Source organism: Carassius gibelio, chromosome B9 (genome assembly GCF_023724105.1).
Source record: "Carassius gibelio isolate Cgi1373 ecotype wild population from Czech Republic chromosome B9, carGib1.2-hapl.c, whole genome shotgun sequence".
NCBI lineage: Eukaryota > Metazoa > Chordata > Actinopteri > Cypriniformes > Cyprinidae > Carassius > Carassius gibelio.
This window is the reverse complement of record NC_068404.1, coordinates 30,694,842-30,722,055: the sequence shown is the minus strand read 5'-3', so window position 1 is coordinate 30,722,055 and position 27,214 is coordinate 30,694,842. Positions and strand designations below refer to the sequence as shown.

Sequence of the window (27,214 nt, the reverse complement as noted above, 5' to 3'; positions counted from 1 at the left end):
GCTCGTTTACCTCGCAAACAGGAGCACAAGCCCGAGCTCGCGTAAGATGATAAACATCTTCAGCTCTAAACCACATACAGGTGTGTTATACAAACGCGTCACGTGATCTCAGGAGCGCGCTCTGCAGGTAGAACCGATAACGCGGCTTTCTGCTTCAGGAAACACTTCAGATCGAAAACAACAACTGAACCTTCATTGATGAGAAGACGCCATGAAATATCTCTTCAGGGTCAGTTCAGTGATTTTATTCTGATATCATCACGTTATATTGTAGTTTGTGTTTCAGCCTACAAAGTCCTCAGTTCCGCGTTATTTGTGTTATTTTCCCCAAAAACAACAACCCAGTGAGGAAAAAGTGTTACCTGATCAATTCTTAATTGCTGAGCTGCTGCTGAATTTCATCTGAAAATAAGCAGAAATAACCTGACAACAGATTATAGAACAAACGAGTTTTAAAAGGAACCCAGCCGGCATTTCAACGTTGATTCAACGTTGAAACAACGTCAGGTACCATGGTTGAATCAACGTTGAAAAACCTTTCGATTTTGCAAATTGGATCAACGTTGAAATCACGACGTTGATTCACCGTTGAAATCGTGACGTTGATGTACGGTTGAAATCACAACGCTGATTCACTGTTGAAATCCCGACGTTGAATCAACGTTGAATAACCTTTCGATTTTGCAAATTGGATCAACGTTGAAATCACGACGCGGATTCACCGTTGAAATCGCGACGCTGTTTCACAGTCTTACCTGCATCACGGGTGAATTAGGGTCGTGCTGCAGCCCTGGGATGAAAGCTGAATGAGGTGTTGATTTTGAAAAGTTAATCAGCGTTGATAACACGACGTTGTTTCCCCGTCGTACCTCGTATATAAATACACCTAGATCCTAGTTGGCATTTAGATCAACACGGTACATGCAAGGCTAAAAATCTAATGACTGGCAGCAATGGCTTTACAAACAACTTCAATAAACTACCACATGCTCAAAATTGTCAAACAGCAGATAAATTTTGGAAACATACTGTATAAAACAGATGAAAATAATCCCACACTTTATTATGCAGAGTATGCATGGAGGTAATGATAAAAACATGTAGTAGGACAATCCAAATACAATAATATTTAAAGGTTTTTGTAAAATAATTTGGCACAAAAATGCATATTTTTTTCAGCACTTACAAGACAAACCCTTGTACCTTTATGACTGAAACCAGTGGATCTTTTATTTTGGTGGAAAACTACAGTTTCTGTCAAAAACATGTTTTAGTAATGTGTCTCATTTCAAGTTGTGCACATCTGTGCCGTGAAAATGTGTTGCACAGTACGAGCAGGGAACCTTCAACCAGTTGATTTCTAATGGGAACCCCCCCGGACTGTGTCTTCTTTACCGTGGGGAATGCAGAATGAGATTTCTGCCGCAGGGCACTCTAAAATGTTAGAACCAGCAGCCTTAGTGTATACAGTGTGGTTGTGCTTCGGGTGATCCTTGAAAGTGTCCCAGCGCTAGGTCCTTTCTGACGCCGTCCCCTCCACTCTCTCCCACTTGTGCACTTTCTGTACCGTCCTGTATAAACATTTACATTTAATAATTTAACAGACGCTTTTATCCAAAGCGACTTACAAATGAGAAGAACAGAAGCAGTCAGGTGTACAAGCGAACAACAACAGTATACAAGTGCCATGACAAGTCTCAGTTAGTCTAGTACAGAACGCATAGACAGGTTTTTTTTTTTTTTTTTAATAGGAAAGACAAGAAAAGAAGGAAAAGTGCTAGCATTAGTTGGTTAAGTTCCGGTGAAAAAGATGAGTCTTAAAATGTTTCTTGAAAATGAGTAAAGACTCAGCAGTTCGGATTGAGATTGGGAGGTCATTCCACCAGCTGGGCACAGTCCAGGAAAAGGTCCGTGAGAGTGATTTTGAACCTCTTTGGGATGGCACCACAAGGCGTCGTTCACTTGCAGAGTGCAAACTTCTGGAGGACACATAAGATTTAACCAGTTTGTTTAGGTATGTCCACAATGTTTCACAATAACTTTGATATTGTGAAATATATTTAACTGAAAACTGAATGCAAAATAAATCACACAATATTTTCACTTTACAGTTCAGTAACAGTGAGGTTGGAAACAAAGTGGACAACACTATTCATTAAACACTTAATGTATTCAGATGAAAATTTACAATATTAACAAATTATTCACAAGCAGTGTCTTCAGAGCCCCCAGTTACACTGTTTTAATCAAAACACTAGTAATACAGTGTAGTAAAACAAATAAAATCTAATTCAGTAAATTTTTAATAAACTAAGGACAATCAAAACCTATCACAAAAGGTCAAAGCATCTCTAGCAGAAGTGACAGTGCAATGTAGCAGATGAACAATTTCTTACCAATGATTCAAGAACAAGCTGGATCCTCTATGACTCTACAAGGGGAAAGAAGAAATGGTTTACTGAAAAGTTCTTAAAAAGCAGGATTTCATATTATACCATTTCTTTAAACCACTGGTTCTCAAACTTTTTATACCAAGTACCACTTCAGAAAATATTTGTTATTAAATATTAAGTTGCACCATAATGACCAACATTACATTTCAGCAGCGTAGTAGACCAAACTATTCAGCTACAGCTCTACAGTTAAAAAATGAGGCAGTTTTATTCTAATAAGAATATTTATTGTTGTCAGACACTTTACCATGTTTGAACATTAACACTACAACTGTGCTTATGTAGCCGGTCAATTTAGACATTTGAGTTGTTTTTTTTTTTGTTTGTTTTTTTTTGATATCATTTTTTTGTGTAATAAGAAATGTAGTATATACTGTTAACTTCAGCAAAACTTGTTTTCAATGTACTGTGTTCAATGGTTCCGATCGAGAGTTCTTATCAATTGTTCTATGTGGGGCTTTAATTAGTGGGACACCTACGTTAACTATATCGCTTCTCCTTTAAGCGTTCGCACTCAGGCGCATGGTGTATTGCAGACGGGGAAGCGGAGGTAGTTTTTCTCTCTTCTATTTGTCTTGTATTGACTAATTTTCGGTAATGAAATCACTTTATGATGTCAAAACACTGTTAAGAGGTTATGTCATAATGTGTATCAGTGTGATTCGATTATTTTCTTTGTAAGTTGCTCTTTTAACCATGTTAAAGTTAGAGCCTCATTTTCACGTGCGTCTTTTCAATGCAGGAATTAGAGAGTAACGTTAGGCCTTCTTGAATGTCCCTAATTTTGCCTCACTTCTCTGTTTAAGGTATGTTTTTCCAATCTGTGATCATTTATTTGACTGTTTACTATGTAATGTGTGAGTTTAACTTGATAGTTGTGTACCTCCAGTATATATTAATTTCACTCTAAAATGCCTTGTTGTATATCTTCATACAATGAGACTGTTTGTGTAAAATAGGAACTTTATTATACACACAGTGGTTCAGCAATCAGTTTAAAGTACATTTATATGTGCATTTGAGTGAATTTATAACATTTTTGTATGTTAACATTTTCTGTTATTTTATTTCCATTTATTTTTCCTGTGAGTGCTGTCCTGTTATGTGGGGTAATTCAGCAACATTGTTTACATGTTAAATGCTATATATCGCTTCTCCTTTAAGCGTTCGCACTCAGGCGCTTGGTGTATTGCAGACGGGGAAGCGGAGGAATTAGAGAGTAACGTTATCTTGGGCACTAATGTTATCAAATACATCATCAGCCAGATGAAGAGTACACATGGGTACTGGCGTGTCCTAAATCGACCTGAAAGTTCAGGAGATGAAGATATTATGCAGTTTCTGGATATGTTGTCTGGCCTACACAGGTGGAAAGGCACCGAAATGCCCGACAAGATAGGAACGGCCAAACTCACCCAGGCCGTAGTGCTGTGTCCTCAGCAAGAACATCTCGTCTGGGGACGCTTACCTGCTTCCACACCTGTTTCTGAGGGAAGTGCTGTCCTTGTGGAGCCTGCAAAGTCTCAGTCACATAAGAACATTGTCATTGGGCGGGTGGTAGCCTCCATGAGTGGTGACAGATGGGTGCCAGTCAAGGTGCTAAATGCTACAGAAAAGCCCATAACATTGCGGAGGAACACCAAGTTGGCTGATGTATACCCTTGTGTAGCTTTGGAGGACTTGGATATCAGTCCCCAGCATCTAGCCAGTAATGAGCTAAAAGTCATGAACCAAACTGCAGGTGTTTCAGTCTCTGACAGTAGACCCGCTGATTCAAGTTTCTGCGATAGACTGAGCAAAATCGGTTTAAGCGACCTTGATGTTGGGTCTTGTGAGGTGTCATCGCATTGGAAGGAACAACTTGTACAGCTAGTATGTAAATATGAGGACGTGTTCTCAAAGAGTAAATTAGACTGTGGCAAAGCAAAGGATTTCTCTCACCGAATACATCTTGCAGATAGTCGCCCCTTTAGACTGCCTTACCGACGTGTGCCACCCGCCCATTACCACAAGCTCAGACATGTTCTTTCAGAAATGGAGGAGCTTGAGATAATTCGTAAATCCTCAAGTGAGTGGGCCTCCCCGCTGGTGCTCGTCTGGAAGAAAAGCGGAGATTTACGCATCTGTGTCGACTATCGATGGCTGAATGCCCGCACTACTAAAGACGCCCATCCTTTGCCTCACCAGGCAGATTGTCTAGCTGCGCTTGGCGGCAATGCCATATTCAGTGCTATGGATCTTACCTCAGGATTCTACAATATAGAGATGGCAGAGGAAGATAAAACATTCACTGCGTTCACAACACCAATGGGACTCTATGAGTTCAACCGCCTCCCCCAAGGTTTGTGCAACAGTCCTGCAAGTTTTATGCGTCTAATGATGGGCATATTCGGGGACCAGAACTTTCTTACCATTCTCTGTTACCTAGACGACCTTCTAGTATTTGCACCAAATGAGAGTATGATGACGGAAAGGCTCGAGATGGTGTTCAGCCGCCTGAGAACCCATGGTCTAAAACTTGCCCCGAAAAAGTACCACCTGCTACGTCGGAGTGTACGGTTCCTTGGTCATGTGATTGATGAGAGAGTGGTAACGGCCGACCCCGACAAAGTTCAAGCCATTGCAGCGATAACCGAAACAGACCTTATGATGGAAGATGGGGTTACGCCGTCTCAAAAAAAAATAAAGTCGTTCCTGGGCATGGTTATGTTTTATCAGCGATTCATACAGAACTGCTCTAGCATAGCTAAACCCTTGTTCGCACTGACCGCTGCACCGAGGGGACAAAAGGGTAGCGGAACAAAGCCATCTGCCTTCAGGAGGCTGAACCCAAGCGATTGGAGGAGGGAACAGCGTGACTCCTTCAATCATCTAAAGTCAGCCCTTTTGGAGTCAGTAGTGCTTGCACACCCAGATTTCAACCGCCCCTTCATCCTGTCAACAGACGCCTCTCTGGATGGATTGGGCGCTGTACTTTCTCAAGTCTCGGAGGGCGAAACTAGAGCACGTCCTGTCGCTTTCGCTAGTAAGGCCCTCTCACGTGCACAAAGCAATTACCCTGCCCACCGCTTGGAGTTCCTGGCTTTAAAGTGGTCTGTCTGTGACAAATTCAGCCACTGGCTGAAAGGTCATTCCTTCACCGTCTGGACGGATAATAATCCGTTGACATACATCCTGACGAAGCCAAAGCTCGATGCGTGTGAGCAGAGGTGGGTCGCCAAGTTGGCACCGTATGACTTTAGTATCCAGTACATCCCCGGGAGCAAGAACGTGGTGGCAGATGCCATGAGTCGACAACCTTTTGTCAAAGGACGTGCAAGTCGGAGGTTGGTAACAGAGCCTTACGAGAGACTGCTGGAGGAGGCCAATCACTTCAAAGAGGATGTAGTACAGCATGCTTTCAGAATCAGTGCTAAGTGTCAAAGTGTCGAACCCCCTGTCTCTGACCAACAGCCAAATGGTTTCTCGTTCTCCTCAGATGAAGTGTCGACCCTACTGATGAACCAGGTTGAGTGGAATGCAGGCCCTATGGGAGAAGTGCAATATTGGCTTACTCAGGATGTGCACAACTTAATTCCAGCTGGGCAAAGTGTGCTGCCAGTATTTACACTGAAAGAGCTTCAGGATAAACAGTCAGAAGATCCTGTTTTGGCTCGAGTTCTTTCTTATGTCTCCCGTGGCAGGAGGCCATCAAGACGTGAGAGGACAAAAGATTCGTTAAAAATCCTGAAGACTCTCAAACAGTGGGAGAGGTTAAAAATGTTGGACGGAGTTTTGTATCGTGTGTGCAAAGACCAGTTAACAGGAAAGAAACGTTGGCAATATATCGTCCCAGCTTCACTCACCGAACAAGTCCTGCAGGGAGTACATGACGATGCTGGTCACCAGGGCCAGGCCAGAACACTTCATTTGACCAGAGAAAGGTTCTTTTGGGAAGGCATGGAGCGGGATGTCAGAGAACATGTTAGATGCTGTAAGCGCTGCGTGGTGAGCAAGACACCTGAGCCAGAAGCAAGAGCCCCACTCGAGAGTGTAAAGACAACCAGGCCTCTAGAGCTGGTGTGCATTGACTTTTGGTCTGCAGAAGATCGTAAAGGTGGAAGTGTTGATGTGTTGGTGATTACCGACCATTTCACCAAAATGGCACACGCCTTCGCATGCAAAAACCAAACAGCCCAGCAAGTAGCTCGCCAACTGTGGGACAGATATTTCTGCATCTATGGATTCCCAGAGAGGATCCATTCAGATCAGGGTGCAAACTTCGAGAGTGAACTGATCCAGGAGTTGCTGCAGATTGCAGGTGTCAAGAGGTCGAGAACGACGGCTTATCATCCTATGGGGAATGGTCACACTGAGCGGTTTAATCGCACACTAGGCAGTATGATACGAGCCCTACCCCCAAGAATTAAGCAAAAGTGGCCTCAAATGTTACAAACACTGACGTTCACCTATAACTGCACCGCTCATGAATCAACGGGTTACGCACCATTCTATCTGATGTATGGAAGGATCCCTCGTCTGCCAATAGATGTTATGTTCCATAGTGTTGGAAGAGATGACGACATCACAGACTATGGCAGCTACGTTGCAAAAATGAGAGATGATCTCAAGGAGGCTCTTAACCTTGCTCAGGCTAATGCTAGTGCAAGTCAGCAACGACAGGCTGAATTCTACAATAGGAGAGTAAAGGGATGCGACATTGAGGAAGGAGACAGAGTACTGTTAGCCAACAAGGGTGAAAGAGGACGGAGAAAACTGGCTGATAAGTGGGAATCAGTGCCCTATGTGGTGGTTTCTAAAGACTCCCGATGCCACATTTATCGTGTTAAGAATATCAGTACGGGTCAAGAGAAGGTAGTACACCGTAACCTTATGTTGCAAGCCAACTTTCTGCCTCTTGAAGAAGGAGAACATGAAGATGAGTCTTTCCATGATGACTCATTAGCCAGCCAGGAGCAGTCAGGTGAAGCTTTGGCACATAATTCTGCACTGGGGAGGGACCTTCCTGAAACAGAGCGTACTGCTGAGTGGGTTGCTTCCTTACCTGACACAGATAATTCTTTGGGAGGGCGATTAGATGCGGGAGAACAGGAGAGTGTAATGGATCCTGGAAAGCCTGAGAGTAAATCAGACGATTCTGATCCAGGGTCTGAAATTAATTTCCCTCAGTCTGACTCCCAAATCATCTCATCGAATCTTACAGACTCTCAAGACCAAGTGCGTGCAGTTGGTGCGATGCCCAGTGCTAGAGAGCAGTTGAGATCCACCAGCACCCTGTCCATCTCTAGCGCACCCCCTAATGTATCTGAAATAGTGACCCAGGTACGAACACGGGTTGGTAGGTTAGTTAGACCGGTAAACAGACTGATTCAAAATATGACTCAGAGAACAACTCACAACGCAGTTAAAGATGTTTCTAAGTCTCTTTTATTTTAAGATGTTTTAAGTTATGGGGGCCCAGTAATAAGAATGTGAGGCAACAAAAAAAAGTGTAAGTGTAAATTAAGTCACATTGAGTGGTGTATAAGGCACCTCTTGAGCAAAAGAATATCTGAGAGCCTGATCAACTTTCTTATGTTCTTTTTCCCGTGAGTGTCGGGAAACATGAATGTTGTATGACAGAATGATGTTGTCAAGTAACAATCTAATTGCCCTATTTGCTCCTTTATTCATCATAAAGGTGTAAGCTCAAGTTTTGTGAAGTTAAGGGGGAAGTATGTAGCCGGTCAATTTAGACATTTGAGTTGTTTTTTTTTTTGTTTGTTTTTTTTTTATATCATTTTTTTGTGTAATAAGAAATGTAGTATATACTGTTAACTTCAGCAAAACTTGTTTTCAATGTACTGTGTTCAATGGTTCCGATCGAGAGTTCTTATCAATTGTTCTATGTGGGGCTTTAATTAGTGGGACACCTACGTTAACTATATCGCTTCTCCTTTAAGCGTTCGCACTCAGGCGCATGGTGTATTGCAGACGGGGAAGCGGAGGTAGTTTTTCTCTCTTCTATTTGTCTTGTATTGACTAATTTTCGGTAATGAAATCACTTTATGATGTCAAAACACTGTTAAGAGGTTATGTCATAATGTGTATCAGTGTGATTCGATTATTTTCTTTGTAAGTTGCTCTTTTAACCATGTTAAAGTTAGAGCCTCATTTTCACGTGCGTCTTTTCAATGCAGGAATTAGAGAGTAACGTTAGGCCTTCTTGAATGTCCCTAATTTTGCCTCACTTCTCTGTTTAAGGTATGTTTTTCCAATCTGTGATCATTTATTTGACTGTTTACTATGTAATGTGTGAGTTTAACTTGATAGTTGTGTACCTCCAGTATATATTAATTTCACTCTAAAATGCCTTGTTGTATATCTTCATACAATGAGACTGTTTGTGTAAAATAGGAACTTTATTATACACACAGTGGTTCAGCAATCAGTTTAAAGTACATTTATATGTGCATTTGAGTGAATTTATAACATTTTTGTATGTTAACATTTTCTGTTATTTTATTTCCATTTATTTTTCCTGTGAGTGCTGTCCTGTTATGTGGGGTAATTCAGCAACATTGTTTACATGTTAAATGCTATATATCGCTTCTCCTTTAAGCGTTCGCACTCAGGCGCTTGGTGTATTGCAGACGGGGAAGCGGAGGAATTAGAGAGTAACGTTAGGCCTTCTTGAATGTCCCTAATTTTGCCTCACTTCTCTGTTTAAGGTGAATAAATAACACTTAATATCATCACTTCAGTCGTTGAGTGGTCGTGTTTCCATGGTGTCCTGTGGTTACCACTTGAAGTCTGCTACACTTACATACACAGGTAAATAAAAAAAAAGTTTAAATTAAAATGTAATTTTAAATGTAATTATGTAACAAAAGTTACAAAACTGTACTGTACTTTAACTGTAACATACTTAAATGTGCAAAAAAAAAAACTTACTCAAAGATTAAGTTAAAATGTATTAACATTAATTAGTTTAATTTAGTGATTCACCTGCATAACAACTAGAGGGGCCCTGACACTTTGAGAACCATGGCTTTAAACAATCCTTTTATTTATTTATTCATTTTCATTAATTCATTAAAATTATATTATTTAAATACCGACATTTGCACTTATATGTTTCAGAAAACACTTTGAAACTATTATAAGAATACAAACATATATAACACACCTAATGCATGGGATACATATCAGGAAAATATGGGAAAATCTCTAAACCATCTCTAAATCTCTCTTACCAGCAACACATTAGGTGAGCACCTAACTTGATCAGCTGTGATAAAGCAATGCAAAAATAGACACACGGGTATTTATTTATCTGCAGGTTACATGTCCTTTAAACTACCCATTTGTAAACTCTGGTAATACTTTACTATTTTCAAAAGATAATAAAGATAACGTTAGCGATGTTCTTACCTCATTTTGCCAGGATGTTTTCAGGACCTCGCAGAACACCTGACCCTTCTTGTGTTCACAGTTTTTGTTCTCCATTGACATGTCACGACTCAAATTCGTTCAAAATAAATAAAAAATGTACAGGCAAATATTAAATAATTCGGGACCGATAGAGCAGTCAGTTATAACGAGCAGCAGCTCACAGTTAGCCGCCTCACTCACAGAAAGACGACAATAACGGTCATATTTTTAAATGTAGAAAGGCGCGAACCGATTCATTGTCCAGTTTCCTGAATGACAGCCAGATTAACCAATCATGATAGAAGTAATAAAATAAAACTACCAATGGGAGTTGTTTCAGTGTGATAAAGCAGCGAAATGTATATAGTTTTATTGTTGTTAATGATGATAATATTTAACATATACCTTTAGATTTTAGAATAGGTATCATGACTAAAATATTTTAAAATGCTATTAAAATAATTAATTAATTTAAATATTTTAATATAAATAATTTAAAAGCTTGTTAACCTTTTTCTACCATTTAGCATTAAACATTTTTAACGTTGTTTCATTAAAACAACTGACCTTATTTCAGCCATATTTCAATGTTGAAAGTTGGTCATGTGCTGGAAGTTTTTCAACAGTTCATCTTTAAACGTTGAATCAACGTTGTTTCAACGTTGAAACCACAACTGACCTTATTTCAACCATATTTCAACATTGAAAGTTGGTCATGTGCTGGATGTTTTTCAACCATTCAGCTTTAAACGTTGAATCAACGTTGTTTCAACGTTGAAACCACAACTGACCTTATTTCAAACATATTTCAACATTGAAAGTTGGTCATGGGCTGGATGTTTTTCAACCATTCAGCTTTAAACGTTGAATCAACGTTGTTTCAACGTTGAAACCACAACTGACCTTATTTCAACCATATTTCAACGTTGAAGGTCGGTCATGTGCCGGCTGGGAAAGAAAAGCTCAAATATGAGGCCTGTTTGAGCGACGGATGGAATATATTTGATATTTCTGATCTCTACAGATTATTGTTTTTGATTATTTTAAATTGTAACCAAACTATGTTACAGACTTTTCACTGAGAGCATAAAGAATCATAAACTTGTGTGAAATGGGCATCTGATGACCTCTTTAATCTTTCTCTGGAAGGAAAAGACGCATGTTTGCTGACACATGATCACACACTGATCTCCTGAAATATTCAGACTGTGACTGAAGTGTAGAGCTGAGGATTTTATCATCTTCCTCATCACAATTCTCTGAATTATTGTAAGTGTAATGGATATTCTGTTATATAATAATAATTGAAGAATGAATGGATATATAGTCATGTATGATTAGTGAAGTGTTTGATATACAGGCCTCGTGTCAGTCTGTCATTATGGAGATCAGAGAGAGATCTTCATCTCCAGATCACACCAGAGAGTCTCTGAAGAGCCACAGATCCATGAATCCTCCTGAATCCAGTGATGATCCAGTGACCTCTGACCCCAGGTGAGATATGATCCAGTGACCTCTGACCCCAGATGAGATATGATCAAGTACTAGAATCAACAGACTGAACAAGAGACTGTTTGTGAGCAGACGTTATGATATGAAGCTCATAGAGGAAATAGTGTATTAGTCCTACAGTTATGGCATATAGTGATATTTAAACCTGAAACATGTACATAGACTAGAGAGTAGTAGCAGTAGTTATAGTGTTTTATCATGAAGGACAGTTAATAAGACACTTACCCAGAAGTGCAGCTCAGAATCAGTTTATAGTTGTTTGGCTGCTTTATAATAGTCTTGTAGAGCTTTTCTTTCGTATAGACACTGGGCTTTTGTAGTTTGAACTATTTGTTTGGATGCTTGACCCCTGTATGACTGAGAGTGTGGGTCAGAAAACCTCACAGCATTGCTAAGAGTTTGTTTATTAGTGGAAGACCAACTGTCTTCTGCTGGAAACCATTCACACATGTGGAGAAGGCGTCCGGATCAGATGATCATGATGTAAATGTGTTTTGGCGTCACATCTGACTGATGCTGCAGATTCTCACTTTCTGTCATCATCACTGTTTACAGCAAAAGAGTGTGATATTTCTGTGTGTTTTCTCAGGATCTGCAGTCAGAGATCTTCATCTCCTGATCACAGCTGTGTGTCTCTGAAGAGTGACGGATCCATGGGTCCTCCTCCTGGCCTCAGTGATGAAGCAGTGACCTCTGACCCCAGGTGAGGATAATCATGTGGTGATGATTGAACTGATTGAACTGCTTTATGGGAGTCATTCATATTACATATTAAGTGTTCCCCTAGGTTTACAGCTTTTTTTTGGGGGGGGGGGGTTGACACAGACCCAAACACTTAAAGGATTCATGGTGTTAATTTGTTTCTTTTAATGGCAGCTGTGAATATATTAACTGGACAATTGTAACCCCTCTCTCCCGAGTGGGGCTCGAACCCGGGTCTCTGGCATGGGATGCGGATGCACTAACAAGGAGGCTAAATGGCTACAGCCACTAGCGTTAGTCGCTAGTGCGTCTCTTGAGATCGGGGAGTGAGGTTTACCTGCACAGCACTACTCGCTGGCCTCCGTTACACAATTATTTGAACTGTAAATTAAACTAAACATGTAATTTATCCACAAAGTGTGCAGCTTTTGTCACTGCACTGTATCTTTCTGGGCTTCTGGAAGAACATTTCCAGAGCCTCTTGATACAGAAAGTCAGAAACATCTGGCCCATTTATTGAGATCCTCATGCGTGCTGCAAGATTATCTCCTTGCAGCCTATTGCAGATGTTTGTCTTGACCTGCAAATGCATTAACTGTTAAATGTGATAGCTTAAATTATCGCTAAAAGCAGCAAATCCTATTGTGAAAAGTTTGTATTACACTGTTCATGGTTGAGAAGTCCCTTTCACAGTTTAGCTGGGTCTAAACCTGTCATGCGCTGATGACTGGACTTTTGATGCTTGTCAGGGCCAGGATGTGCAGCACTTAACACTGTTTGTTTACACACGTCTGTGGTGTGTTACGGCTTCGTCGCAGCTACCGGAGCTGATCGCGGTCACTCTGGTCAATGCTCGTGTTTACACCAGACGCTCCGCAGCACTTTTTAAAAGCGTCCCAGAAGACGCTTTGCTAAAGATGGGCGAATAGTTTATTTTTGATGCACACCGCGTCCAAACCGCACAGCAAATACAAAATAAACGTAAAAAAATCATGTACATTTCAAAATAAACACCTTGTGCAGACTCCCAATCGTATTTCACATTACTATACATTCATGCTAGGAGGCCAGAAATAGATGACAAGATGTTCATCCTCAAAGTTAAGAAAACCTCACATTATTATATGACAACACCTTTTTTTTACAAGGACAATTATTAAAAAAAGGTGTTGTGGAGTTTAATTGAAGGAGTTTTAGGAGTGGAATAAACGGAGAGATGATCAAGTGACCTCTGACCTCAGGTGAGAGATGATCCAGTATTAGATTCAACAGATTGAACAAGAGGCGTTATGTTGACAGCACTGCAGCGAATTGGTGAGGCAGAAAAACTGAAACAAGAGGAGGAAAAAACCCATAAAATAATGAACAAATGATTTGTGCCTTTGTACGTCAGAAACAGAATGCAAAAAACATGTCCGTCCGTTCAAAGACACACTTTGAATTGAAACAGTCGTTTAGGATTTCAAGCATTAAAGAGACAGACTGCACTGATGAATAAAGCATGAATTTGATGTAAACAATAGATCTACATAATATTCAAATATGAAGTTCACAGAGGAAATAGTGTATTATCCCTACAGTTATGGCATATAGTGATATTTAAACCTGAAACATGTACATAGACTAGACCGTAGTAGCAGTAGTTCTAAGTCAATTTAACGGCGTATATAAATGCAAAAAATTTACGTTTTGCAAAAGAAAATTAAGTTTTGCAAATGAAAATTGAAGTACTGAGGAAAATAAATTTGCTTTTTGCAAACAAAAATGAAGAATTGCAAAACATAAATGAAACTGCGCGAAAGCAATGATTTTGCAATACATATTTTCCATGGTCATATCTATTAATTTATTTGCAACGCTGCTTTTATTTTGCGTGTGTAGTAAGTTCGTGAGAGGAAAGAAAGAGGACAAAGGGGTCGGCTGGACTGCTGATGAATTTATTAACTCAAAATAAAACTTAAACTTTATAAACACCAATGGTGACTTTTACTCTGACATCAACAGAGACACGATCGCACAACACTTCCAGTTTACTCGTTCCATTTCCGTTTCCTGTTCACGTCAGCAGTCCGTCTCTCTCTCGACTGCTTTTGTCTCTCCTGGCGTTTTATACTCTCTCCGCGCCAATTACTGAAACAAGAAACAGGTGTTGATAGTTTTTACCCAAACCACTCACTTACTGCTCGTCTCTTGGTACTCTCTTCCACTGCATATTTCGCTAAACCACGATATAGCCGCATATGCAGCATGGGTCCGCAGAATCTTATCCATGAGGCGCTGAAAGGTAGCCGGTGCCCTGAACAACCCAAATGGAAGGGTAACAAACTGGTGTAATCCAAACGGCATTGTGAAAGCGGTCTTTTCTTTGGATAATGGAGACAAGGGGATCTGCCAATAACCCTTTGTTAAGTCCAATGTCGAATAAAACGAGCCGTGCCTAGCCGATCAAGCAACTTGTCAACCCGCGGCATTGGATACGCGTCGAATTTCGACACCGCATTCACCTTGTGGTAATCCACACAGAACCGGACTGAGCCGTCCGTTCGGAACTAAAACTATCGGGCTCGCCTAGTTACTATTGGATTCTTCTATTACCCCCATGTCAAGCATTGCGCCTAATTCAGCCTGAACTACTTTTTTGTTGTGCTCAGGTAAGCGATACGGCCGGCTGCGAACTACCACGCCCGGCTCGATATGGTGCTGAATCAGGTTAGTACGGCCCGGTAATGGCGAGAAGACGTCGGCAAACTCTGCCTGTAATTTTGGTAAATCAGTGAGTTGGGACGGTGAGAGGTGATCTCCCCCTGGGGCCAGGGCGAGGGATTGTGGTTTGACATTCGCCTCTGGTCCGAGATCATCCTCCCCACCAATCACCGTTGCCAACATCACTGATTCCGCCTCATTCCATTTTTTAGGAGGTTGAGGTGATAGATCTGACGGGCCCCGTTCCTTTCAGACCGTATTACCTCATTATCGAGATCCCCGACTTGTCGTGCAACCTCAAACGGTCCCTGCCACTTAGCCATTAATTTAGAGCTCGACGTTGGGAGTAATACAAGTACTTTCTCTCCTGGTGCAAATTTGCGTAATCTAGTTCCCCTGTTATACAGCTGGTTCTGAATCCTGGGCTTGTAACAAATTCTCCATTGATAGCCGCCCCAACGTGTAGAGTTTTGTTCTCAAGTCCAGCACATACTGAATTTCACTGAAGTTTCTCTCAGTACATCCAGAACCCCTCGGGGCTGGCGTCCATAGAGAAGCTCAAAGGGGGAAAACCCTGTGGAGGCTTGTGGGACCTCTCGCACAGCGAATAACAAGGGCTCTAGCCACCTATCCCAATTCTTGGCGTCTTCATGAACGAACTTACGGATCATGGATTTAAGTGTGCAATTAAACCGTTCGACCAGGCCGTCGGTTTGTGGGTGATAGACGCTAGTTCGAATCGATTTAATCCCCAATAATCCGTACAGTTCGCGTAGCGTTCGTGACATAAACGCCATGCCCTGATCGGTGAGGATCTCTTTCGGAACCCCCATCCGGGAGATAAGACGAAACAGGGCATCCGCAACACTCTTAGCAGAAATGTTGCGGAGGGCCACTGCTTCAGGATATCGTGTTGCATAGTCAACTATGACTAATGCAAAGCAATGTCCTCGTGCAGATCGCTCTAATGGTCCGATGAGGTCCATACCAATTCTCTCGAAGGGGACCTGCATTAAGGGAAGAGGGCGCAAAGGCGCTTTTGGGGCGGCCGGTGGGTTCACCAACTGACATTCCGGACAAGACGCGCACCACCTGCGCACGTTGTCATGAATGCCCGGCCAAAAGAAACGGGTCATGAGATGATTCAGTGTTGCTGCCTCTCCCAAATGGCCCGCCATAGGATTAGAATGAGCCGCATGGAAAAGCATTTCCCTGAAGCTCTTCGGAATCAAAAACTGGGTTGTATTCACTTTTGTCCGAGCGTCTTGGGTCACTCGATACAACCAATCTATTAAAATGGCAAAATACGGATAGGTGAGCGGGTGGGCAGGTTGGAGAGGCTGGCCATCGATGGAGCGGACCTGTTGAAACGCGTGTTTTAATGTCTCATCCTGAGACTGCTCCAGAGGAAAGTCATCACTCTCTGAGAAAATAAGTCTCCCGATTTCGCTCTGTTCCTCTGAAGCAGAACCCAGCGGTCCTGGCTCAGTTTCTCCCACCTGCACCCGCGCGGCCTCCTTCCGTGCCTTATTTCCCCAAGAGGCATCCGCATATAACGACCCCAATAAAACCGTAAACGCGGGCCAATTCGTTCCCAAAATTATCGGATGCCGAAAGTGGGGACTAACCGCCACCTCCACACTATGCTTTTGCACGCCACCATGTGGTCCTCTGCTAGATGGATGGCTGAGTCCAGTGACGTGGGACAGTGGCACTGGACCCACTCGGCTGTCTTCTTCGGTAGCCGAGCGATGAATTGCTCCAGCACCCTGAGGTCGATGATGTGTTCCACGTCACCCCCCTCGGCCAGTAGCCACTTGCGGCAGGAGTCCCGGAGCTGCTGGGCCATCGCGAAGGGCCGACCGGATTCCCCCAGGTCCAGGGAAAGGAAGCACTGGCGGTGCTGCTCTGGGGTCCAGCCGACCCACTGAATGATGGCCCTCTTTAGGTCGTCGAAGACTAGGAGGTTCGCCACCGGTAGCTGTTGTGCGGCCACCTGGGACTCGCCCGAGAGCAGGGGGATGAGACGGACTGGCCATTGGTCGCAGGGCCAGCTGCACGCTTCCGCTGATTTCTCGAACAGTTCTAGGAATACTTCTGGGTCGTCTTGTGGTCCCATCTTGTGGAGGGGTAAGTGAGTAGGAACCACGGGCGGTCCTGTGGCCTCGGCGCGAACTTCCCGGTCGAATCCAGCTCCGGGAACCTCTCGCGGTCCTCCTGCTGGGCTTGAAGGATGGCTTGGAATCGCCGCTCCTGATCTGTTCTCAAGTCCAGCAGGGCCTGGTGTTGCTCCTGATGTAGGGCCACAAGGGATAAAATAACGTCCGCAAATGGCGTAGAGGAAGGACTCTGCATAGCGGTGGCACTCCTTCTTCCTTTCCCGGGTTTCGGCACCAGTGTAGTAAGTTCGTGGGAGGAAAGGAAGAGGACAAAGGGGTCGGCTGGACTGCTGATGAATTTATTAACTCTATTTAAAATAAAACTTAAACTTTATAAACACCAATGGTGACTTTTACTCTGACATCAACACAGACACGATCGCACAACACTTCAGGTATACTCGTTCCGGTTCCATTTCTTGTTCACGTCAGCAGTCCGTCTCTCTCTCAACTGCTTCTGTCTCTTTTGGCATTTTATACTCTCTCCGCGCCAATTACTGAAACAATAAACAGGTGTTGATAGTTTTTTTTCCTAACCACTCGCTTACCACTCGTCTCCTGATTCTCTCTCACGCTGCTAAACCACGCCCCCCCTGCCTAGGGTTGGGAATCGTTAGAAATTTTTCGGTTCCGATACCGGTTTCGGTTCCACCTAATGGTTCCGGTTCTGATTTCGGTTCCATTAAAATCATTAAACAATTATTAAGAAATAGTGGTAAGGAAAAATGCACAATACTCAACTACTCAATGCTCAATACTGTTTATTACTTACTGTCAACTTAATTTAAAGGTTGGCAATGTCAAAATGCAACATATATTACAGTGTAAAGATCTTCATAAGTGGGGTGGGGTATTTTTAGAAATTTTCCGGTTCGGCTTCTGGTTCCATTTAAATGAACTATTATTTTTTTTTTTTTTTTTTACTATTTTACCTTAGTAAAAGTAAGTAGTTAGTAAGTAATGTTGAATAATGCTAGTCCATCAATCAGCATGTGTTTCAAAGTTGTTTTTTACACTATCAATAACTTTTGCTTTTCAAGCAGGAATAAGCTGCTAAATAGTCCCTTGAGGGCTGAGACACTTGTTAATTTTCCTTAAATAATGAAATATAAACGATTAAACTTATAAACATGTATACACACTCTCCATAAAGTCCCTATTTTACAAATAATAATGCAGTCAGGAGATGGTGTGATGCACTGAGTGGTTTTCACATTTTGAAACATTTAAATGCATTAAAATAAATATTTTCTATCACTTTGTTTATCACTCTTGAAATGACCTGTACACTAAATAATCTAACCCTCATACTTGCATAACGATAGTAGTCTATGTATTTAGTGGTCCAAGTTGAAGCCAGTATGTATATTAATGACAATATGGGACAAATATAATGTAATTTAGTGGCGGCAGGTGCAGCGCGCTGCTGTTAGATGTAGACAAAACGATGTGCACAGTTAAAAGGCGTGAGTGCACATACAGTCGTGGGAAACAATGTGTTCGGCAATTAAAGACGCGACAGCGCAACGAGTCTGTGGAATGCGCATTATTGGAATCAATGTGCTCAGTAATTAAAGAGGCAGGGAGGTGTGTCTGTTATTCGGTTCGTGACATCCTTTACGGGAAACACCAAATACTCAGAACAGCGGAGCAAGGCTGCTCACAGCGCTTGGTCACGTGTTGCACAAGAACTGTTTTCAGAACAGAAACTTAGAAATTGCTCACGGTTCCGGTTCTTTTCAAAGAACAAAACCGGTTATGAATAAGAACCGGTTTTCGGTTCCCATCCCTACCCCTGCCACAGCTTGTCAGTCTAGTTTGAGCTTGCGATACCATTTTCCCTTTGCGCTTCATTTTTCTGCACGTCTCTCTTTGTGGCACTGTTTTGACGTGGGGGCGGAGTCAAGGGACGGGGGCGTGTACAACATGCCTCCCTGGAAGTGACGTCATCAGCCCGAGACGCAGCTCACTGATCCAGGTCCTGTCATGATGAGCAGAGGCTTTTGAGTGGATTGTTTCTTTTTATTCAATAGGATTAAAACATTCATGTTTTCGTTTTATTAACTTTATTAACAAATGTATGTGTATTAAGAGCGTTTGCTCAAGTTAAAGAAGTTGTTAACATGAATATCTGCAGTTTATTTCTCTCGATGTACACACTTATAGCATTAAAATGTGTATTGTTTCATTTGGTTAACTGCAAATGTTTGTTTAAAATCTCTTAACTTGTGGGAGGACGCCAGCGCACAGAAGCGTTCTTTGCTCACATTAATTCAGAGTTACTGCTAGTTTTAATGTAAAATAATGCAATTCACTTCATAAACTATAACTTCATCATTATCACATTATCACACATCATTAAAGAGGTCTACAACTCAAGTTTCATATCGATCGCAAATTCGTTTTTCATTTACATAACTGGCATAAATTAAGTTTTGTCGTGGACACGAGATATTAATTCTTGGGAACGTGATAATGTCGTGGCCACGAGTTCAATGAATAAACAAACAAGGTGAGCAGAGCAACCTGAGATTATCAGAGATTGATAAAATATTTTTTATCCATCCCACAGTCCGTTGATCGTGTCTTTTTATGCACCTAAGTATAAGTCGCATCAGTTCAAAAATACGTCATGACGAGGAAAATAACATAAGTCGCACTGGACTATAAATCACATTTATTTAGAACCAAGAGCCAAGAGAAAACATTACCGGCTACAGCCGCAAGAGGGCGCTCTATGTTTTCAGTGTAGACTACAGGAGCACTGAGGAGTATAGAGTGCCCTCTCGCGGCTGGAGACGGTAATGTTTTCTCTTGGTTCATGTCAAATTCATTTTGATAAATAAGTCGCACCTGACTATAAGCCGCAGGGCCAGCCAAACTATGAAAAAAAGTGTGACTTATAGTCTGGAAAATACGGTATTTATAATATATCCAAGTGGATGCTGAACACTGCTGGTGGTTGAGGAGAGACCCCCCACATGATTGCACAGCGCTTTGGGTGGACAACAGTACACAAAGCACTATATAAATGCATCATTCATTCATTTATTCATTCATTCATAGGCTAACCGTATATAATAGATAATAATATTATACAGGTCCTTCTCAAAAAATTAGCATATTGTGATAAAAGCTCATTATTTTCCATAATGTAATGATAAAAATTAAACTTTCATATATTTTTGATTTATTGCACACCAACTGAAATATTTCAGGTCTTTTATTGTTTTAATACTGATGATTTTGGCATACAGCTCATAAAAACCCAAAATTCCTATCTCAAAAAATTTGCATATTTCATCCGACCAATAAAAGAAAAGTGTTTTTAATACAAAAAAAGTCAACCTTCAAATAATTATGTTCAGTTATGCACTCAATACTTGGTCGGGAATCCTTTTGCAGAAATGACTGCTTCAATGCGGCGTGGCATGGAGGCAATCAGCCTGTGGCACTGCTGAGGTGTTATGTAGGCCCAGGATGCTTCGATAGCGGCCTTAAGCTCATCCAGAGTGTTGGGTCTTGCGTCTCTCAACTTTCTCTTCACAATATCCCACAGATTCTCTATGGGGTTCAGGTCAGGAGAGTTGGCAGGCCAATTGAGCACAGTAATACCATGGTCAGTAAACCATTTACCAGTGGTTTTGGCACTGTGAGAGGTGCCAGGTCGTGCTGAAAAACAAAATCTTCATCTCCATAAAGCTTTTCAGCAGATGGAAGCATGAAGTGCTCCAAAATCTCCTGATAACTAGCTGCATTGACCCTGCCCTTGATAAAACACAGTGGACCAACACCAGCAGCTGACATGGCACCCCAGACCATCACTGACTGTGGGTACTTTTTTTTTTGTGAACAGTTGTTTTTATTAAGCAACATTTCAGTACAATACAAAATATGAGACACCAATCTAGACTGCGGCCATACCCCCCACCCACCAACCCACCAGGCAGACCCACACTGTGCCGAGAGAAACAAGACACTGCAGTGGCGAAAAGTGCAAAGTGCAATACTCAAGCACAAAAAATTAAAAAATAAATAAATAGATAACCAAATAAATCAAATTATAAACAAATTTGAAATAAATTATACATAAAAAAGAAGATATAAAAGATTTAACAATGTCAAAGATAACACTCCAGGTTTTCAAAGTTTTTGTCATTGCTCCATGAATACGAGCTGTAGATAGTTCCATAGAAACAATGTCAGCATAGATAAGCCCCATACATGTCTGGTCATTGAATGGGGAGGAACCCAGCGACTAACTAACATTTTTTTTGCAGCAGTAAGAGCAGCTAAAAGTAAGTTTCTCTGTTGCGGAGACTGTGACAATGTTGAAAAATTATTTAAAAAGAAAAGATCTAGAGTCAAAACCACATCTTTTTCTAATAGGAATGCTATATCATGAGCAAGCTGAGACCAGAAAGAAGAAAGTGCAGAGCATTCCCAAAAAATTTTTAAATATGTACCGAGTACCCCTTGTGGACATAAATTGCAATTTGGGGAAGGTGACACATGCATATAGAAACATTTTAAAGGGGACAGATAGAGTCTGTGTAATAATTTCCAATGGATCATCTGATGATTTGGATTTTTTGAGGATGATATTATTGTCTCCCAGATTTGATCAGAAAATAAAGTTTGTAAGTCACCACTGATGTCCTTAGACCAGATAGTTGTTATGGATAATGGTTTATATGTTTGTTTGAGGAGAAAAGAGTAAATAACTGAAGCAGAAATAATAGAATTATCAGTGGGGAGAATAACTTTTCGCAAGGGAAACACAGGCAATTGTGCATCCTAGGGAACTCCATACGCGCGAAGTGCCGACCTAATGCGAAGATACATGAAAAAGGAGGTACCTGGTAGATTAAAAAGAGTCTTAATATCTTGAAATGATTTCAGACCTTTGTCGTCAAAAATGTCACCAAAGGAAATTAATTTACATTTAATCCATTGTGGACAGTAAAATGGGTTTTTGCCTGATAAAAAAATATTATTATGAAACAAGGGTGAGTGACGATGCCACCTCAAGTTTGACTCTGTCTTCCTGGTCACCATTCTCCAAGTAGAGATAAAATGTGTTATGATAGGGCCAAAATGAAGTTAACATTGTCTGAGTGAAACACCAGCAAAAAACACGTTCTATACTGTGTGGAGAAATAAGAGATTCTTCAATAGCCCACCATGAGGTTGACACATTTGGTTTAAACCAGGCTGACAGTGCACAAAGAGTAAAAGAATCAGCGTATAATTTAAAATTTGGAAATGACCAGCCACCATCTGACCTGTTACGCTGTAGAGTAGATAATTTAATTCAGGGGCGTTTACCATTCCAAATATATTGAGAGATTACTGAATCAAGTTTTTTCCAATAGCCAGCAGGCCGGGGTAGAGGAATCATAGAGGAATAGAAATTAACACGAGGAAGGATGTTCATTTTGACAACAGATATTCTTGCATGGAAAGAAGTAGGAAGATGTGTCCAATTTGCCAGATCTGAGGTAATTTTAGCCAAGTTTTTATTCAAATTATTTGAGACAATATCCTTCAAGAATGGATAAATATCTATACCTAGGTATGTGAAAGAATGCACCACTGGAATAAAACCAAAAAATGTAGCAGACCCAACACAAAAATTAAGAGGGAGCAAATATGACTTTGTCCAATTAATTTTGTACCCTGATAAATTACTAAACTGGTTAAATAAATTTAAAACATGGGGGACTGATAGAGCTGGATTATCTAAAAATAGCAGTATGTCATCTGCAAATAAAGATATGTAATGTAACGTGTTCTTAACAGAGATGGGACGTATAAATTCTGACTGACGTACAGCTTAAGTAAGAGGTTCTAGAGATAAAGCAAACAGTAAAGGTGAAAGAGGACAACCCTGGCGGGTGCCTCTTGCAATAGGAAATGATTGTGAACTAATCTGGCCAGTAAGAATGGTGGCTGAAGGATTAGCATAGAGGATTTTAATCATATTTATAAAGACAGAGTTAAAACCCAGATGATCGAGCACTGCCCACAAATAGTTCCACTCCAAATGGTCAAATGCTTTCATTGCATCTAAAGAGAGTATAGCAGAGGGAGAAATCAACTGATCAGATGAAGAGATTATGTGAAGAAGTCTTCTCAGATTATCTGAAGCAGAACAAGATTTAATAAACCCTGTTTGGTCATGATTAACAAGTTTAGTCATAAAGCCTTCTAGACGACTGGCTAAAACTCTTGCATAAATTTTTATATCTGTACCAATTAGAGAAAGTGGGCGGTAACTAGAACATAAAGTAGAGTCTTTATCTTTTTTTAATAGCAGAGATATAATGGCCATGTTCATATTTTGTGAGAAGCAACCATGATCGATCAAGTACTGCATCATATCTAGCATAAGTGGCCCCAAATCGGACCAAAAGGTCAAGTAGAATTCAACTGGTATGCCATCTAGGCCTGGGGATTTCCCCTTACTCATAACTTTAATCGATGATTCTAATTCAATAAGTGATAAAGGCCTAGCTAAAGATTCAGAATCTGATTCTGCCAGATGTGGAAGATTAAGAGTAGATAAAAAAGAAGTGTAAGATGCAGATTCACATTTAGAGTTGGAACTATATAGATCACGATAAAAGGAACGAAAAGTGTCATTTATGCTCTTCTGGTCAGTCAGAACCTCACCGGTTTGAGATTTCACCGCTGTAATATTAGCAAATTTCTCACTATTACGTAGTCTTAGAGCCAATAAATGGCTAGGTCTGCTACCTTGAAAATAATAATTTTGTCTAGAACTTTGAATAAGAAATTCGGCTCTCTCTCTGTATAATAAATTAAGTTCTTTCCTAACAGTTTCAATTTTAGTTGCTGTACAATCAGAAAAAGAGTGTTGGTTTGCGTGTTCTAATGATCGGAGATTGGATTCTAAGTCAGAAATTTTCTTACGGTGAATTTTCTGTCGGAAGGAAGCAAATGATATTGAAAATTTCTTATGAAGCCCTTTATCGCCTCCCACAATATCCGTGGATTATCCACAGAGCCTTTATTGATTTCAATAAATTCACGTAATTTACATCTGAATTGATCACAAAAAAACTCATTTTTTAATAAATTAGAATTAAAGCGCCATCTGGGGGCTCGGGAAGGTCGCTGGGTAATTGAAAATTTCAAAAAATTACTGCTATGGTCTGAAAGATAAAGGGGAAAGATGTCGACTTCAAGTAGCATTGAGGTCAAGGAAGAGGAAGCGAAAATGTAGTCAATCCGTGAATATGTTTTGTGTCTACCTGAGAAAAATGTGAATGATTTTTGGGACGGGTTGAATAATCGCCATACATCTACTAATGAAAAAGAGGCTATGCATTGATTAAGTTGCTCAGTAGACACAGATTGAGAGTAAGAAAAGTTGACTGACTGTGGGTACTTGACACTGGACTTCAGGCATTTTGGCATTTCCTTCTCCCCAGTCTTCCTCCAGACTCTGGCACCTTGATTTCCGAATGACATGCAAAATTTGCTTTCATCCGAAAAAAGTACTTTGGACCACTGAGCAACAGTCCAGTGCTGCTTCTCTGTAGCCCATTTCCTGCACACGCCTGTCCACTCAGTCCACTGCTTTCGCAGGTCCCCCAAGGTCTGGAATCGGTCCTTCTCCACAATCTTCCTCAGGGTCCGGTCACCTCTTCTCGTTGTGCAGCGTTTTTTGCCACACTTTTTCCTTCCCACAGACTTCCCACTGAGGTGCCTTGATACAGCACTCTGGGAACAGCCTATTCGTTCAGAAATTTCTTTCTGTTTCTTACCCTCTCACTTGAGGGTGTCAGTGATGACCTTCTGGACAGCAGTCAGGTCGGCAGTCTTACCCACGATTGCGGTTTTGAGTAATGAACCAGGCTGGGAGTTTTTAAAAGCCTCAGGAATCTTTTGCAGGTGTTTAGAGTTAATTAGTTGATTCAGATGATTAGGTTAATAGCTCGTTTAGAGAACCTTTTCATGATATTCTAATTTTTGAGATTGTGAGCTGTATGCCAAAATCATCAGTATTAAAACAATAAAAGACCTGAAATATTTCAATTGGTGTGAAATGAATCTAAAATATATGAAATTTTTATTTTTATCATTACATTATGGAAAATAATGAACTTTTATCACAATAGGCTAATTTTTTGAGAAGGACCTTTATTAATTAGGGATATATATTTTTTTATTTATTGTTATGCTTATTTTCCCCTTTCAATCCATGTATTGCTTACCTAATTAACGTTCTGTGATAAATGAGTGTTTTCATTTACAAATGAAACTAGCGAATTATTAATTTATAATTCTACTATTTATTATTATAGTGTTAGGATATTTATATGGTTATTGTTAAATTCATCCTCTAAAGTGCACTTCCAGTAAAAAATTCCTGTCACATAGCATAATCAAAGCTTTATTGGCATGTCAGGCTTTTACAGTATATTTACAAAACTCTTCTGGGCTGTGTTTTCCTCTGAACTAATGTAAACAAAGAACGCTTCTGTGCGCTGGCGTCCTCCCACAAGTTAAGAGATTTTAAACAAACATTTGCAGTTAACCAAATGAAACAATACACATTTTAATGCTATAAGTGTGCACATCGAGAGAAATAAACAGCAGATGTTCATGTTAACAACTTCTTTAACTTGAGCAAACGCTCTTAATACACATACATTTGTTAATAAAGTTAATAAAACGAAAACATGAATGTTTTAATCCTATTGAATAAAAAGAAACGATCCACTCGAAAGCCTCTGCTCATCATGACAGGACCTGGATCAGTGAGCTGCGTCTCGGGCCGATGATGTCACTTCCAGGAAGGCATGTTGTACACGCCCCCGTCCCTTGACTCCGCCCCCACGTCAAAACAGTGCCACAAAGAGAGACGCGCAGAAAAATGAAGCGCAAAGGGAAAATGGTATCGCAAGCTCAAACTAGACTGACACACAAAATAAAAGCAGCGTTACAAATAAACTAATAGATATTGCCATGGAAAATATGTATTGAAAAATCATTGCTTTCTTGCTGTTTCATTTATGTTTTGCAATTCTTAATTTTTGTTTGCAAAAAGCAAATTAATATTCCTCAATACTTTAATTTTTGTTTGCAAAACTTTATTTTCTTTTGCAAAACTTAATTGTTTTGTGTATATATACAGCGTTAAATTGACTCCATATAGTTCTAGAGTTTTATCATGAAGAACAGTTAATAACACACTTACCCAGAAGTGCAGCTCAGAATCAGTTTATAGTTGTTTGGCTGCTTTATAATAGTCTTGTAGAGCTTTTCTTTCGTATAGACACTGGGCTTTTGTAGTTTGAACTATTTGTTTGGATGCTTGACCCCTGTATGACTGAGAGTGTGGGTCAGAAAACCTCACAGCATTGCTAAGAGTTTGTTTATTAGTGGAAGACAAACTGTCTTCTGCTGGAAACCATTCACACATGTGGAGAAGGCGTCCGGATCAGATGATCATGATGTAAATGTGTTTTGGCGTCACATCTGACTGATGCTGCAGATTCTCACTTTCTGTCATCATCACTGTTTACAGCAAAAGAGTGTGATATTTCTGTGTGTTTTCTCAGGATCTGCAGTCAGAGATCTTCATCTCCTGATCACAGCTGTGTGTCTCTGAAGAGTGATGGATCCATGATTAATCCTCCTAAACTCAGTGATGAAGCAGTGACCTCTGACCCCAGGTGAGGATAATCATGTGGTGATGATTGAACTGCTTTATGGGAGTCATTCATATTACATATTAAGTGTTCCCCTAGGTTTACAGCTTTTTTTTGGGGGGGGGGGGGGGGGATTGACACAGACCCAAACCCAAACACTTAAATGAGTCATGGTGTTCATTTGTTTCTTTTAATGGCAGCTGTGAATATATTAACTGGACAATTGTAACCCCTCTCTCCCGGGTCCTCGCACTCGCTCCGAGTGGGGCTCGAACCCGGGTCTCCGGCATGGGAGGCGGATGCACTAACAAGGAGGCTAAATGGCTAAAAAGCTCCATTGCACAATTATTTGAACTGTACATTAAACTGAACATGTAATTTATCCACAAAGTGTGCAGCTTTTGTCACTGCACTGTATCTTTCTGGGCTTCTGGAAGAACATTTCCAGAGCCTCTTGATACAGAAAGTCAGAAACGTCTGGCCCATTTATTGAGATCCTCATGTGTGCTGCAAGATTGTCTCCTTGCAGCCTTTTGCAGATGTTTGTCTTGACCTGCAAATGCATTAACTGTTAAATGTGATAGCTTAA

The 27,214-nt window shown here is 40.8% G+C and overlaps 1 protein-coding gene across 20 annotated transcripts in view; it reads left to right on the top strand.

The window, feature by feature from the left end:
- LOC127964884 (NACHT, LRR and PYD domains-containing protein 12-like) overlaps positions 1–27,214 on the top strand; it is a 1,383,583-nt gene that overhangs the window by 1,312,226 nt on the left and 44,143 nt on the right. For 7 of the 20 annotated variants that reach the window (XM_052565326.1, XM_052565323.1, XM_052565321.1 and 4 more), the window contains exons 1-5: positions 9,171–9,266; positions 11,016–11,135; positions 11,227–11,360; positions 11,968–12,081; positions 26,536–26,649. The exons of 1 other annotated variant lie outside the window; for it this stretch is intronic. In XM_052565326.1, the coding sequence (XP_052421286.1) occupies positions 11,248–11,360; positions 11,968–12,081; positions 26,536–26,649 (341 nt within the window). In that variant the 5' untranslated portion in view covers positions 9,171–9,266; positions 11,016–11,135; positions 11,227–11,247. Of the gene's footprint in view, positions 1–9,170; positions 9,267–11,015; positions 11,142–11,207; positions 11,361–11,967; positions 12,082–26,535; positions 26,650–27,214 lie in introns of those variants that run through there. 12 more of the 20 variants (XM_052565333.1, XM_052565316.1, XM_052565328.1 and 9 more) reach the window with 10 other exon arrangements.